The sequence below is a fragment of the Phoca vitulina genome, unplaced genomic scaffold, assembly GCF_004348235.1.
Source record: "Phoca vitulina isolate PV1807 unplaced genomic scaffold, GSC_HSeal_1.0 scaffold22, whole genome shotgun sequence".
NCBI lineage: Eukaryota > Metazoa > Chordata > Mammalia > Carnivora > Phocidae > Phoca > Phoca vitulina.
In genome coordinates this window covers 9,474,983-9,491,812 of record NW_022589725.1, presented here as the reverse complement: position 1 = coordinate 9,491,812, position 16,830 = coordinate 9,474,983, and the positions used below count along the sequence as shown (strand labels likewise).

The 16,830-nt window shown below is 47.7% G+C and overlaps 1 protein-coding gene across 6 annotated transcripts in view; it reads left to right on the top strand.

Annotated features, from left to right (window-relative positions):
• DLGAP4 (DLG associated protein 4) overlaps window positions 1–16,830 on the top strand; it is a 193,252-nt gene that overhangs the window by 158,913 nt on the left and 17,509 nt on the right. For 5 of the 6 annotated variants that reach the window (XM_032420072.1, XM_032420070.1, XM_032420073.1 and 2 more), the window contains 3 exons: window positions 2,589–2,950; window positions 5,531–5,619; window positions 6,175–6,587. In XM_032420072.1, coding sequence (XP_032275963.1) covers window positions 2,589–2,950; window positions 5,531–5,619; window positions 6,175–6,587 — 864 coding nt within the window. Of the gene's footprint in view, window positions 1–2,588; window positions 2,951–5,203; window positions 5,284–5,530; window positions 5,620–6,174; window positions 6,588–16,830 lie in introns of all 6 variants that reach the window. The other variant, XM_032420071.1, reaches the window with a different exon arrangement.

Here is a 16,830-nt window from a genome sequence, read left to right as displayed (position 1 = left end):
ATGAGGTTTAAATTACAAAGCCATAGAGCTGCTGAGTACAGCTCAGTGAATGACCCAGCTTGGGGCTGAGCCTGTGCCTCATGGCCAGCTGAACACAGGAGCCCCTCCTCCCCGAGCAGGCCCGTCCCTTCTCCCGCCGGGCAGTGCATGGAAGGGTCATGCTCCTGTTGACCACAGCCCAGCCTCCTGCCTGCCCAGCCCGTCGTCTTCTGCCCGTGGGCCGCCCTTCTCAGGCTGGGGAGGCAGAGACTGGGGGTGTGTCTGGACGGATCCCTCCCTCAAGGCCTCATCAGGACTGGGAAATTCTGAGCAGAGTGGGAACTGAGTGCTCCTGGCTCTGAGCTCCCAGAGCCCTTTGTCACCTCCAGACTCAGGCTTGAGGCCGGCTCCCAGGCTCTTCCACTGTGGCTTCTGTTACCGTTCAAGCACTCCTTTCACGACTGATTCTCTGCTGATGAGGCTCCTAGCTTTCCTGGAGTCTGTACGGGGCCTGGCCTAACACGTTTGTCGGATGAACCGACCGATGGAAGGGCTTTTTAAATTAAATTTTTTATTTTTAGGTAATTGCAATTTACATACAGTTGTAAGAAATAACACAGAGGATCCGATCTACTCTTTTCCCAGTTTCCCTCAATGGTATAATCTTGGAAAACTAATATAATGTCATAACCAGAATATTGATGTAGATACTAGCCAGCCGGTCTCACTCAGACTCCACCATTTTCCCTTTACTCTCTTCGTGTCCAGTGCTGTGCGGGTTCATGTGTCCACCACCTGTCCCCACTTCTTAGCACACGGAGGATCCTTGCCACCCTTTTATAGCCACACCCATGTCCCTCCCAGCCTCCGCATCACCCTCTCCCCTTCGTCTCCCCACCAACCAATAATCTGCTTCCCATCTCTATAATCAGGCCGTTTGAAGAATGCTTTATAAATAGAGCTGTATAGTATGTACCTTTTTGAGATTGCTTTTTTTCACTTGGCATAATTCACTTGCAATTCATCCAAGTTGTTGCTTCTATCAGTAGCTGGTTCCTTTTTATTGCTCAGTAGTATTCCAGTCTGGATGTGCCACAGTTTGTTAAACCAGTCACTGAAGTATCTAGGTGGTTTCTAGTTTTTGGCTGGGACAAATAAAGCTACCATGAACACTCATGTAGGAGTTCTTTTGTGAACATGTTCCCATTTCTGTGGGATAAGTAAATGCCCAAGAGTGCAATTGCTGGATTGTATGATAACTGCATATTTAGCTTTAAAGGAAACTGCCAAGGGGCGCCTGGCTGGCTCAGTCAGTAGAGCGTATGACTCTTGATCTCCGGGTTGTGAGTTTGAGCCCCTAAGTAATAGAGATTACTTAAAAATAAAATCTTCAAAAGAAACTGCCAAACCATTTTCCAGGGTGGCGGTACCATCTTGCATTCCCAGCAGCAATGTATGAGTGATTCCGTTTCCCCACATCCTCACCAGCACTTAGTGTTGTCACCGTTTTGTAATTTAGCCATTCTGACAGGGCTGGGTAGTGATTCTCACAGTGGCGGACGGATTCTGCTGTCCCTTGCTGGTGGCCCCTGCGGCACCGGGCCTGGTTTTGTGGGTTTCCTTTGGGCCATCAGCATCACCCTGATCAGTAGCCCCTTGAAGGCAGAGCTTAAAGTCACTCAGGTAGAGGTTTGTTTTAATCCTCATGGGGGAAAGGGCATTTGGAGTTAAGATGCTGAGAAAAGCTGTCGGGTCTGACCCAGGCCCTCACAGCAAGTGGCGACTGCTGTTTGAACAGCACCTTCTGTTTCAGACAAAAAGCTGGGCATTTAATAAGCCAGCTGTGGGCCTTCAGCATTCTGTGCCCCTGCTGTGGGCCAGCCCCAGGCCAGATGTGTAATTACATCTGGAATTCAGAGATGACCCCAACTGCCACCCATGGTAGGTCCTGGTTCCCTGAATCATGGTGGAGAATGGGGAATTGGACCAGGTATGGTGGAGTCTTGAGGGAGGCAGACTGGTGTACGGGGTTTCCACATAACTGGGGGGGGGGGGGGGGGGAATAGCAGGATGGAGGTAGGTTTAGCTGGACCCTGAAGGAGGTGTTCGTCTTTGACCAGACAGAGAGGGGGCGTCCAAGCAGAGGGAAGGTAGAGGAGGAAAAGTCCAGGGGGAGCAGTAGGTCTCTCAGTGAGCTTTAGGAAGCAAGGTTAACATTGCTTAGTATTCTTGCCCTCTACTCTGCTGTCAGTGTCTCCCCTCGCACTGGGTCAGGCTGTCACAGCCTGTGGCACCATGAACTTTATCATCTAACCCATGTCCCAGCTGGAAAATACCTTTGTATGGGACTATGAGGTGGAGGATGTCTTTGGTCCATGTTGGCATCCCCAGCTAGACTTGGCCTTGGCCTAGTAGGAGGGTAGGCAGGGCCTGTGTCTGTCTGTCTTGGTCATTGCTGTCAGACCCCCAACTCTCCTGCTCCAGAAATCCTCCTTGAGGAAACAGCTGAGGCCAGAGCTAGGGCTGGTCAGGTGGGTTCTCGAACCTGAAAGGGGTTCGAGAGGGTTGGGACCTTACCTTCTCCCTATCCTCCTCTCCCCTATCTGCAGGTTCATCATGCCTAGTGGCATATAAGAAGACCCCACCACCGGTCCCTCCACGTACCACGTCAAAGCCCTTCATCTCTGTCACGGTCCAGAGCAGTACTGAGTCTGCCCAGGACACCTACCTGGACAGCCAGGACCACAAGAGTGAGGTGACAAGCCAGTCGGGCCTGAGCAACTCGTCGGACAGCCTGGACAGCAGTACCCGACCGCCCAGTGTGACACGGGGTGGAGTCACCCCAGCCCCTGAGGCTCCTGAGCCACCCCCAAAACATGCAGCTCTGAAGAGTGAACAAGGGACGCTGACCAGCTCTGAATCCCACCCTGAGGCCATCCCCAAAAGGAAACTGTCATCTATAGGAATACAAGTAGGGGTCCCTTTCACACTCTTGTGTCCTCAGCCCACTCTGCACCTGCCTGTGTGTAATTACATCTGGTGGAGGCCCACTAGGGCTCTGGGGCAAAGTGGTTTGTCTGTATTTGGGGGGGTTGGCTCCAAGTGGCCAAACCAAATTACACTCATAGCCACGCCTTCCTTGCATTTGCCCACTCCTGTGGTGGTCTGCAGCTGTGGACATGTGGCCCTGCTCCTCTGATGGGCTGTCCCAGTGAATGTAGTTACACTCAGCCAGCCATCTCCTGTCCACTGTTCACCTGTCCACCGTCTGTCTGTCCACTCCACCCTTTGCCCTGCCAGCCGACTCGTGGGAGGTGGGACTGGCCTAACAGTTCTCTAATCCAAGGTCAGCTCGGGCGCGGAGGCCACAGCCCCGCTTGGCGGCGGGAGCAGCGTGGAGCCTAGACGCCGATGGGCCTGGGGCCCGGGACCCAGAGCCCTTGAGCCATGGGGGTTACTTGAGGGGAACTTTACCCAGAGCCCCCTCGGGCCTTGGGGACAGGTAGGTGGCTCGAGGCACCAGGCCCATGTCAAATTGAGAAGTTTGATGCTGGTCCCGATGCCTCCCTCCACGGGAAGGGATCCAGGCAGATATTTCCCCGGGACTGAGTGGCCAAAGCCAGCAGACCCTCCTGGAAGCCAAACTCACTATGCACCCATGGCCGCAGCACGCAGTGGGACAGGGCACACCAGCGTCCCCTCCCCTGCGTCACTGCGCCTCCTGCATGCACCGGACAGCAGTAATCTGTTCTCTGGCAGCCGAGCTGGGGCAGCTGGAGCCCTGCCTCGCAGGAGTCAAGAGCTGCTTTGACTCCAGAGTGAGAGGACTCTCCGTGCTCTGGCTGGATGTCAGACTAAAGCGGACCACACTCAGGGCAGGGACGAAGGGAGGGTGGCTACGGTGAGCCTTGAGCTTGGGGAAGGTGGAGCCCTCAGGGAGGTCAAGCTGGTGTGTGTTGTGGCTTAGGGCTGCAAGGGCTCCCCATTTCCCCAGCCGCCCCTGAGCAACCGGATGTGGCAGAGTGCTAGAATGCCCGAGGAACTTGAGACACGAGGAAGAACCCCTGGCTCTGACCAGAGAAGGCTCACTAGCCAATGTCTTGCACTGGCCTGAATTATTTTCCCCCTAAGAGGCAACTTGGGGCTTGAGTTTCCCCACAAATACAGAAACAGAGTTGTCGGGGGACTAATGATTTCTGGGCTCCTTCGTAAGGAGTCCAGCCCCCGCCCTGTGAAGCTGCTCCAAGAGGGATTCTTAGGGACATCAGAATAGCCTAGTCTCTTGGCCTTGACCACTGAGGGTCATTGTTTGGGCAGACCCACCCTCTCCTTGGCCAAACCAGAGGCTCCTGTCTTTTCAGAAGGTCTGAGCTAGGCTCACCGTTGGTTCCTTTCATCCAGAAATTCACATGGGGATGAGGATCCTAGCTCTTGGGACCATCTGGGCTTTTCCCTTTCTGGGATTCACCCCCACCCCTGTGCCGAGCTCTTGTCACAGCTCTTTGAGATCCGTGATGCTGCACTTCCCAAGTGGACTTTTGCTGCAGGAGAAATGCAGCTGCGTCCCCATGGCGATGAGCCTGGCGCCCGGCCCCTGCCCCAGAAAGCCTTGCAGCCCGCCTTCCACATCTGTGAAGACAAGGAACTGGGAGTCCCCAATTTCCAGGGATGCCCTGACAACCCGCATCCCACCCCTTGGTACCTCAAGCCCTAGGTCAGGTGTGGGTTCTCCTCATTCATGAGCAGTGATGGAAGGGCTGGCCTGGCTGCTCCATGGCCACACATCTTGGTCCCAGAGAAGAACGGAGGACTCGGGGCATGACTGCTGCCGGGTTTCCTTCCACTTCACAGGAGCGTAGGAAAAGTGCTAGCTTTTGCACTTGGCCCTGGCCCTGGTCCTTCCTACTGCTCCCCAGGCCCACCCACGGCTGAAGGTCACCTCAGCCATCCAGGCCCAGGGACGGCATCCCAGAGTGTCCTGGGGCCTCACTGTATCACCTGCGGGCAGTTTCCAAATCCAGAACCGCTGTCCAAGGTTTGGCCCTGAGACAGGCGCCTCCAGCCTGCCCTTCAGCGGCAGGGTTGGGGGAGTGATCCTTGCCTCGAGACAGCCCCCAGCTTCGACTACACCACATAACGGCTGTGGCTTTGTGTGTGTGTGTGTGTTTTCTTTCTCTCTCGTCGTCCTTCTTTTTTTTTTTTCTTCTCTCTGATGCGTGTAAAGGAGAGGACTAGAAGGAACGGTTCCCACCTCTCGGAGGACAACGGACCCAAAGCAATCGATGTGATGGCACCCTCCTCAGAGTAGGGAAAGCCAGTCATCTCCACCCCATCCCCCCTTCCTGCCCACCTGCCCGCCCGCCTCCGCGCGAATGAGCAGTGCCCGGCTTCACTGGGTCTGGCCTCGGGCCCATGTGCAGTGTCCGCATGCCTCGTGTCTGTCTGTCCTTCTGCGTCGTCCCACTAATGTGAATTTCAGCAGCAAGTGTGGTGTTTGTTTTTTATTTTTGTCTTTGTCTCCGTGCTGTTGCTGTCGTTGTCCTTCAATAAGGTTGACTGCATTCAGCCAGTGCCAAAAGAGGAGCCCAGTCCCGCTACCAAATTCCAGTCCATCGGGGTTCAGGTAGAGGACGACTGGCGGTAAGTCGCACAGAGGTGGTGGCTGCTTCTCCCCCTCCTCTCCCTCCCTCTGCTCTCACCTCTCCTGCGCCTTCTCCTCCTGCTCTCCCTAACCCACTTCTCCTTGCTGGATTTCTAATAACCAAGCTGGGTTTGGGGTTCGGGCAGTGGCCCAGGCATGGGAGGCTGGGCAGGCAGGCGGGCGGGCCAGTGAGCGCTTGCTCTGCGAGATTAATCAGCCCTCCGGGGGCCGAGGCCAGCAGAGACATGGCCCAGCACCCCGATGTTGGTGGGCTTCCTGGCCCCACTGCAGTAAACAGGCAACCTTATGACCTTGTCCGTGTGTGTGTGTGTGCGCGTGCGCGTGTGGGCGCGGACGGGCGGGGCAAGGGCTGAGCAGAGAATGAGACGGGGGGCTGTGGGACCCGCTTCAGGCGCATGGTGAGCAGACGATGCATCCGTTTCTCTGTCTCCCGTGTGTCCGGGTTGGGGTGGCCTCTGGTCCCTGGCCCTCCTGGTGACTCTCACCTTTTCCTATCCCCGCCCCACTTCACCCCCCACCTTTCCACCCCCCAGAAGCAGCGCCCCCTCTCACAGCATGTCCTCCCGACGGGACACCGACTCAGATACCCAGGATGCCAATGACTCAAGCTGTAAGTCATCTGAGAGGAGCCTCCCGGACTGTACCCCACACCCCAACTCCATCAGCATCGATGCCGGCCCTCGGCAGGCCCCCAAGATTGCCCAGATCAAGTGCAACCTCTCCTATGGAGACAACAGCGACCCTGCCCTAGAGGCCTCGTCGCTGCCCCCGCCTGACCCCTGGCTCGAGACCTCCTCCAGCTCCCCGGCAGAGCCAGTGCAGCCCGGGGCCTGCCGCCGGGACGGCTTCTGGTTCCTGAAGCTCCTGCAGGCAGAAACGGAGCGGCTGGAGGGCTGGTGCTGCCAGATGGACAAGGAGACCAAAGAGAACAACCTCTCTGAAGAAGGTGAGTGCCGCAGGGACGGCCCCCGGGCTAGAGAGAAGGGGGCCCGGCTTGTGCCTCAGTTTCCCTGCTGGAGTCGGCTGTGAGCTCACCTCCTGTTGCCCTTCTTTCTGCCATCTCTCTACCTAAGCTAACCTAACCTTCCTCCGGGAAGGATTTATGGCAGCAGCTGCTGGGGGCACAGGCTGTGGGCTCAGCCACACCCGGGCTGGGATGCCGCTCTTCCCTTCCTCGTGAAGTGACCATAGTCACGTGCCTCCCAGCCTCCGTTTGTTCTGTGTAACGGAGAGGTAGATACTCCTGCCCCCCAACTGTGTGAGCGTTTGTGAGGATGGGAGGTGGCCATGCATGGGAGGGCCCGAAGAAGTGGCGGACACACAGACAGCTGGTACCATACTTCAACAGCTCCTTATTGAGCACCTACCATATGCCAAGCCCCAGGGATCTAACCTCGGGCCTCAGCAGGGTGTGAGGAACTGTGAACGGATGACACAGAAGCCAGCTACTCCTCCACTTCTGTTTCTATCTGTATCGTGCCTATTTCGAAAAATTCCCCCAAGAAATGAGTCCCAGAAAGAGCTAAAATTATGCAGGGAGCCTAGATTCACAGGTGGTTGATAATCTCCAGGCCATGGCCCCAGGGGCCACAGCTCGTCCTCAGTGAGGGCCCTCACCAGAGAACGTGCAGGAAGGACAGGTCTCCAGAGTATCCAGAAGGGATGGAGCCAGCATCCCACTGACCCCAGATGGCATGGGGCCTGGGAGAGCCCCCTTGGATGGGTCCGTATCCATGGACCTCTAGGCCAGTGTCCCGGCTTTGATGTCACACTGCTGCTGTGCAGAGAACAGTCGTAAGAACTTTCCACAGTAAGAGTATTTAACAAGTCAGAGTGGAGGCAAGGCCCAGAGAAGGCACTGAAAGCCTTCCCACAGGAACCAGGTAGCCCCCCACCCGGCCCCTGCCTTCCCTGCTTGCAGCTCTTGGCACCTGTGCGTTCTGGTATTTTATTTCCTCTCAAATTCATCATCTTCATGTATTGATTTCCTGCTCTAAGAGATGAGCAGTTAGCTTGGTCATGTCTGCCTCCTGGGCGCCACCCTCCGTGTGGGACATCACCGTTTGGGGTTAAACACCACCAGTAGTTCTGGGCACCGTGAGCATGGAAATACTGTTCACTGCAGAGCCTAATACTGTATGATGATTTCATTTCCTTTTCCACATTTTATTTTTCCTAAAATGAATGACTGCCTCATCTTTTTTATACCCTTCATTTTCTAAGCTCTTGTTACTTTCTCACACGTTCCACCAGATCTGCCAGCCTGCATCTGTGTTATTTCCCAGATATGCACACGTATCAGATAACCTCATGATTTCATATTTTTCCCGGTGCCCTCTCGTTCTCTCTGCTCATCTGGCCAGGTTACTCTCTGGGCCTACTGCCTAGCTGCTGTCCAGAGACTTCCCATTCCATCACCTGGGACTGCCCTTGGCCACTGTCCCATGGTGGACACCCTGCTTTCCAGACCAATGGCCTTCTGCTTTCTTGGCTATCGTCCCTCATTTTGCTGCCACACACCTTCAATTCGAGATAAATTTTTGGAAACTGCATATCTTTATTCAGATCTCACAGGGTTGGACTGGGTGTAAAGTTGAAAATAATAAATTATATATGTAAATGTATATGTTTATAAGTATATATATTATATATAACCTACATATATAACACCTATAACCTATATACATACACACACCTATAAACATAAAGTTGAAAATCATTTTCTCTCAGAATCTTTAAGGCTATATTGCGTTTAGCTTCCTTTACTTGTACTGAAAAGTTTGATGCATTCCACCTCTCAGGCCTTTGTGTTTTTTTATTGATGGAAGCTGTTAGGCTCCTCACTTGACCTCTCTTGTAAATTCCGCAGCGCCGGGCCGAGTGGGGCTTCGTTCATGTGCCAGCAGCGGATAGGCCCTTTCTAGATGGAGACGCAGGTCTTTTGTTTCTGACAAATAGCCTTGCATTAACCTTTTTTTTTTTTTTTAAAGATTTTATTTATTTATTTGAGAGAGAGTACAAGTGAGAGCACAAGCCGGGGAAGGGGGGCAGAAGAGGAAGGAGAAGCAGACTCCTCGCTGAGCAGGGAGCCCGACGTGGCGCTTGATCTCAAGACCCTGAGATCATGACCTGAGCTAAAGGCAGATGCTTAACCGACTGAGCCACTCAGGTGCCCTGCCTTGCATTTACTTTTAAAAATAATTTCCTCACTTGCATTTGTTCTGTTTTCTCTTTCCGAAATTCCCATCACTCAGATGTGGGACCTGTCGGCTGGAGCCTCAGCCTCTGATCTTTTCTTCCTTATATCTATCTTTCAGTTGCCTGTCTTTCTGGAAGCCTTTCTTTTTCTTTTCTTTTTTTCACGCTGTAACAGCTTTATTGATCTGATTCATATGCCATGAAATTCACCCGTTTAAAGTGTGTATTAAAAGTGTGTACCGTTCAATGGCAGTTAGTACACTCACAGTGTTCAACCATCACTACTGATTTCATTTTCATCACTCCAAAAAGAAACCCTGTAACTATTAGTAGTCACTCCTCATTCCCTCCTCCTCCTCAGCTCTTAGCAACCATGAATTCTGTCTCGGGGATTTGCTGTTCTGGATACTTATACACATGGTGGTCTTTTGTGTCTGGCTTCTTTCATTTTGTGTTAATGTTCCCAAGGTTCATCCAAGTTGTAGCATCTATGAGCACTTCCTTCCTTATTGCTGAATACGCCTCCACTGTATGGGTATACTTCATTTTATCCATTCATCTGTTGAGGGACATTGGATTGTTTCCACTTTGGGGCTAGTATCCATAACATTGCTGTTGAACACCTGTGTGTGTGTGTGTGTGCGCGCGCGCGGAGGTATGTTCATTTCTTTTGGATACATGCCTAGGAGTAAAACTGCTGGGTCATATGGTAACAATGTGTTTAACGCTCTGAGGAACGTGCCAAACTGTTGTCCACAGTGGCTGCACCATCTAACATTCCCACCAGTGGAATATGAGGATTCTCATTTCTCCACATCCTCACCAACGCTTGCAATTATTGGTCTTTTTGAATCTAGCCATCCTAGTGGACATGAAGTAGTATCTCCTTGTGGTTTTAATTTGCATCTCCAAGATGGCTAATAATGTCGAGCATTTTTGCATATACCTGTCGGCTATTTTTACATTTTTGTTGGAGAAATCTGTGGAGATTGGGAGGTTTTTTTTACTTTATCTCTGTCCATCAAATGTTTACTATGGCCATCCATATAAGAGGTTGTCCTTCCTCTGTTCCTTTTTCATGACTTTTTTTTAAAACATGGACGAAGCCAGTTTTGTTTTTTTTTTTTTTAAGATTTTTTTTATTTATTTGACAGGGAGAGAGCACTAGCAGGGGGAGCGGCAGGCAGAGGGAGAGGGAGAAGCAGGCTCCCCGCTGAGCAGGAAGCCCGATGAGGGACTCAATCCCAGGGTCATGACCTGAGTGGAAGGCAGATGCTCAACAATCTGAGCCACCTAGGCGTCCCTTGTCCATGTGTTAACTGGGTTGTCTTTTTGTTGTTGAGTTGCAAGAGTTCTTTATATGTTTTGAATAATAGACCCTTATTAAATATGTGATTTGCAAATATTTTCTCCATTCTGTAAGTTGCCCTTTCATTTTCTTGATAGTATCATTTGATACACGGTAGTTTTTATTTTTATTTTTTTTAAAGATTTTATTTATTCATTTGAGAGAAGAGAGAGAGCACGAGCAGGGGAGGGGCAGAGGGAGAGGGAGAAACAGCCTCCCCGCTGAGCAGGGAGGCTGATGCAATGCAACGCTCAATCTCAGGACCCTGAGATCATGGCCTGAGCCCAAGGCAGACACTTAACTGACTGAGCCACCCAGGCGCCCCTGCACATGGTAGTTTTTAATTCTGCTGTAGTCCTATCTGTTTTCTTTCACTGCTGTGCTTTTAGTTATTTTTAAAGTTATGAACATGTATTAATTTAATAAAAATTAAAATTAGGGGGGCGCCTGGGTGGCTCAGTCGGTTAAGCGTCTGCCTTTGCCTCAGGTCATGATCCCAGCATCCTGGGATCAAGCCCTGCATTGGGCTCCTTGCTCAGCGGGGAGTCTGCTTCTCCCTCTCCCTCTGCCTGCCAGTCCCCCTGCTGGTACTCTGTCAAATAAATGAATAAAATCTTTTTAAAAAAATTAAAATTAGGATAAAAACATCAAGGCACTGAGAAACTAACTGGGCAGGGCTTGTTGAAAGGTAGGCTTTTGTGGATACTGCAAAAAATTGGCTTTAAATCACATATAGTAGAAATTATATCACAATAACAAAGGAAACCAATTATATTAATAGAGAGTCATCAAAATGTATACTTTTTTGTTAAGACATTAAATAACACAATCTAACAGTGAGTCTAATTACTATAATTTCCATGTAGTGATGAGAGTAAACATTATTTCAAGATATCTGTGACAGCTGTAATGTGATACGAAATTATCTGTGATTTCTATTGGTGCCACAGTGACAGGTACTGCTAACATTAAAGTGGTTTATTGTCCATCTAAGTGTAAGGACATCCTGCTGGAGGGTGACAAACTGGCCCTTTCCTTAGGGGAAGACCTTTAAATGTCAGTACTCTTTCTTGGCAATCCTACAAAATCTTCTTCAGAGAAGAATCTTGTTTCGGGGTCAATATTTTCTCTGATACTATCGCTTGTGTTTTAAAATTAATGATTTTGGGGATGCCTGGGTGGCTCAATTGGTTAAGCGACTGCCTTCGGCTCAGGTCATGATCCTGGGGTCCTGGGGTCAAGTCCCGCATCGGGCTCCTTGCTCAGCGGGGAGTCTGCTTCTCCCTCTCCCTCTGCCTGCCGCTCTCCCTGCTTGTGCTCGCTCTCCCTCTCTGACGAATAAATAAATCTTTAAAAAAAAATTAATGATTTTTGTGAGGCACCTGGCTGGTTCAGTCAGTAGAGCATGCAACTCTTGATCTTGGGATTTTGAGTTTGAGCCCCACATTGGGTGTAGAGATTGCTTAAAAATAAAACCTTTAAAAAAAATTGGGGCACCTGGTTGGCTCAGTCAGTTAAGCGACCAACTCTTGATTTCAGCTCAGGTCAGGATCTCAGGGTTGTGAGATTGAGCCCTGCATCAGGCTCTGTGCTCAGCAAAAGTCTGCTTGTACCTCTCCTTCCCCCTCTGCCCCTCCCCTTGCGTGGACATGCGCACACTCTCTCTCTCTCAAAAAAAAATAAATCTTAAAAAAAATAAAATAAAATTAATGACTTTTTAATCACTAACTTTTAAATTTGATAGGTTCATATCAATCTTTTGCACCCTTGATTCTTTTTTTTTAAATTTTTTATTGTGGCAAAATGTAACATCATCTTAACTGGTTTTTTTTTTTTAAAGACCTATCTGTTTACTTAGAGAGGGGATGCAGGGGAAGGGGCAGAGGGAGAGAGAGAATCTCAGGCGGACTCCCCCTGAGCACAGAGTCCGACACAGGGCTCCATCTCACAACCCCAAGATCAAGAGTCGGATACTTAACCAACTGAGCCACCCAGGCGCCCTGTATCTTAACTGTTTTTAAATGTCCAGTTCAGTGGTATTAAATACATTCATATTGTTGTACAACTGTCACCACCATCCATCCCCATATACTTTTTATCTTGTAAAACTGAAACTCTACCCATTAACCAATAACCCCTCATTCTCCCTTCCTCCCCAGCCCCGGGCACCCATTATTATACTTTGTCTTGATGTTGCAGCTACTCCAAGTACCTCATAAAAGGTACTTCACACAGTATTTACCTTTTTGTGATTGGTTTAGCATTAACGTCCTCAAAGTTCTTCCATGTTACAGCATATCTCAGAACACCATTCCTTTTTATGACTGAACAACACTCCATTGTATGTGTACACCACATTTGCTTATCCTTTCATCTGTCAATAGACATTTGGATCGCTTCCACGTTTCAGCTGCTGTGAGTAATGCTGCTGTGAACGTGGGCGTACAAATACCTCTTCAAGTCCTTGTCTTTTGTTCTTTTTGGATATATATCCAGAAGTGGAACTGCAGGATCATATGGTAATTCTATTTTTAGTTTTTTGAGGAACCACCACAGTGTTTTTCACAGTCACTGTATCATTTTACACTCCCACCAGCAGTGCTCAAGGGTTCCAGTTTCTCCATGTTCTTGCCAACACTTGTTGTTTCCCATTTTTTTTCCGAGTAGCCATCCTCATGGGTGTGAGGTGGTATCTTATTATAGTTTTGACTCACATTTCCCTAAGGATTAGTGATTCTGAGCATGTCCTCATGTGCTTGTTGGCCGTTCATATGTCTTCTTTCAAGAAATGTCTATGGAGGTCCTTTGCCCATTTTTAAGTCAGGTTATTTGCTTTTTTGTTATTGAGTTTTAAGAGATCTATATATATTCTTTTTTTTTTTTTTAAAGATTTTATTTATTTGACAGAGAAAGACACAGCGAGAGAAGGAACACAAGCAGGGGGAGTGGGAGAGGGAGAAGCAGGCTTCCCGCCGAGCAGGGATCCCGATACGGGGCTCGATCCCAGGACCCTGGGATCATGACCTGAGCCGAAGGCAGACACTTAACGGCTGAGCCACCCAGGCGCCCCAAGAGATCTATATATATTCTAAATATTAATTCCTTACCCAGATATATGACTTGCAATATTTTCTCCCATTTTGTGGGTTATCTTTTTACTCTGTAGATGACTTTTGTAATGCACAAAATTTTAAATTTTCATGAAGTCCAGTTTGTTTTTTCTTTTGTTACCTATGCTTTTCATATCGCAGCCAAAAAATCATTACAAATCCAATGTCTTGGGGCGCCTGGGTGGCTCAGTTGTTAAGCATCTGCCTTCAGCTCAGGTCATGATCCCAGGGTCCTGAGATCAAGCCCCGCACCAGGGTCCCTGCTCCGTGGGAAGCCTGCTTCTCCCTCTCCCACTCCCCCTGCTTGTGTTCCCTCTCTCGCTGTGTCTCTCTGTCAAATAAATAAATAAAATCTTTAAAAAAAAAAAAAAATCCAATGTCCTGAAGCTTTTCTGTTTTTTCTTCTAAGAGTTTTACTGTTGTAAAAAGGTCTTACTTTTAGGTCCTTGATCCATTTTGAGTTAATTTTTGTAGATGGCATTAGGTGGGTCTAAGTTTTGCATGTGGATGTCCAGTTTTCCCAGCCCCATCTGTTGAAAGGACCATCCTTTCCCCATATGTCTTGGTACCCTTGTCAAAAATCATTTGACCGTATATGCAAGGGTTTATTTCAGGGCCATTTTATTCCATTGATCTATATGTCTATCTTTATGCCAACACCACACTGTTTTGATTTCTGTGGCTTTGTAGCAGGTTTTGAAATCACGATGTAGGAGTCCTCCCATTTTGTTCTTTTTCAAGATTGTTTTGCATATTTGGGGTCCCCTGGGATTGCATATGACTTTTAGGATGGGTTTTTCTATTTCTGCAAAAACACACTGTTGGGATTTTTGAAAGGGACTGTACTCAATCTGTAGATGGCTTTGGGTAGTATTGATATTTTAACAATATTAAGTCTTGATGAACAGGGGGATGTACTTCTGTTTATTGTGTCTTTAATTTCTTTCAGCAGTGCTTTGTAGTTTCCATTGTACAAGCCTTTCTCCTCCTTGGTTAATTCTTAAATATTTTACACTATTTGATGCTATTGTAAATGGAATTGTTTTATAATTTCCTTTTCAGCTTATTTGTAATTAGCATATAGAAATGCAACTCATTTTTGTTAGCTTTGTATCCTGCTGCTTTGCTGAATTCACGTAATAGTTCTGACTGTGTGTGTGCATGCATGTGTAATCTTTGGAGTTTTCTACATAGAATATCGTTATCTGCAAACAAATCGTTTTACTTCTTCCTTTCCAACTTGGATGTCTTTTCTTTTTCTTGCCTAACTGCTCTGGCTAGACCTTCTAGTACTGTTGAACAGACGTGGTAATAGTAGGCATCCTTGCCATATCTCTGGTCTTAGAGGAAAGACTTTCAGACTTTCATCATTGAGTATGATGCTGCGGGTTTTTCATAGATGGCTTCTAATATGTTGAGGCAATTTCCTTCTATTCCTAGTTTGTTGAGTGTTTTTCTCATGAAACGGTGTTGGATTTTGTCAAGTGCTTTTTCTGTATGAATTGAGATGATCGTGTGGTTGTTTTCCTTCATTCTGTTGATGTGGCATAGTAGTACACTGATTGATTTTCATGTTGAATCATCCTTCCATTCCAGGAATAAATCCCACTTGGTCATGATATGTAACCCTTTTAACGTGCCAATGAGTTGTATTTGCTAGTATTTTCTTGAGGATTTTTGTGTTAACATTCATAGGGATATTGGTCTGTAGCTTTCTCTTCTTGTAGTGTCTTCATCTGGCTTTGGTTTCAGGGTAATGGAGCCTCAGAGAATGAGTTAGGAAGTGTTTCCTCCTCTTCAATTTTTTGAAAAGTTTGAAGATTAGTGATTAGTTCTTTAAAACTTTGGTAAAATTCACCAATGAAGCCATCAGGTCTAGGACTTTTCTTTATTGGGAGATTTTGAGTACTGATTCAGTCTCCTTACTAGATAAAGGTCTATTCCGATTTTCTATTTTTTCATGATTTAGTCTGGCAGGTTTTGTGTTTCTAGGAGTTTGTCTGTTTCATCCCAGTTACCCAGTGTATTGGTGTGTAACTGTTCTAGTATCCTTACAGTCTTTTCATTCCTGTAGAATTGGTAGTAAATGCCTCCACTTCCATTTTTAATTTTTGTATTTGTTATCTTAGTCCATCTAGCTAAAAGGTTTGTCAGTTCTGCTGATCTTTTTGTTTCATTAATTTTTCTCTATTGTTTTTCTAGTCTCTATTTATCTCTGCTCTAATCCTTGTTTCCTTCTTTCTGCTGGCTTTGGGTTTATTTTGTTCTTCTTTTCTGGTTCCTTAAGTTGTAAAGTTAGATTGTTGATTTGAGATCTTTCATAAGTTTTTAATGTATTTATAGCCATAAATTTCCCCCTTAGAACCACTTTTGTTGTGTTTCATAAGTTTGGGTATGTTTTATTTTCATTCATCTCTCAGTATTTTCTGATTCCCTCTCTATTTCTTCTTTGACCCATTGGTTGTTTAAAGGTATATTGTTCTCTCTCTCTCTCCCTCTCTAAAAAAAAGGGGGGGTGGTGGTGCCTGGGTGGCTCAGTCAGTTAAGCATCCAACTCTTGATTTTGGCTCAGGTCATGATCTAAGGGTCGTGACATCAAGCCCTGCATCAGGCTCTGAACTGGGCATGGAGCCTGCTGCTTAAGACTTTCTCTCTCCCTCTCCCCCCTCCCCCTCTCCCTCCCCCCTCTAAAAATAAATAAGTAAATAAGTGTATTGTTTAATTTACACAGTTTTTTGAGTTTTCGAGTTTTCCTTTTGTTAAATTGATTTCTAACTTCATCCTGCTGTGTTCAGAAGAGATATTTGTATGACTTATATCTTTTTAAAAATCTATTAAGACTTAATTTGTGGGGGCACCCGCCTGGCTCAGTCAGTGTAGCATGCGACTCTTGATCTTGGGGTTCTGAGTTCAGGCCCCATATTGGGCCTAGAGCTTACTTTTAAAAAAACTTGGGGGAGAAAAAAGACTTAATTTGTGCCACAACCATATGGTCTATCGTAGAAAACGTCCCATGTATACTTGAGAAGAATGTGTATTCTGTTGGTGGGTAGGGTGTTCTGTATAAGTCTGTTAAATCTAGTTGGTTTATTGTGTTGTTTAAATGCTCTATTTCCTTATCTTCTGTCTTGTTCTGTTATTGTCAGTGGGACATTAAAGTCTCCAACTGTTACCGTAGAACTGTCAATTTCTCCCTTCACTTCTGTCCATTTTTGCTTTCATGTATTTTGGTGGTCATTAGATGTATACATGTCTATAATTGTTACATCTTCTTGGGGCGCCTCGGTGGCTCAGTCAGTTGTGTCTGCCTTCGGCTCAGGTCATGATCTCAGGGTCCTGGGATCGAGCTCCACTTCGGGCTCCCTGCTCAGTAGGGAGTATGCTTCTCCCTCTCCCTCTGCCCTTCTACCCCCACTCGTGTTCTCTCTCTCTGTCTCAAATAAATAAAATCTTTAAAAAAAACTGTTACATCTTCTTGCTTTACTGAATGCACCTTTGATTCTTAAGAATACCTGTGTTCCAATGGCATAGAG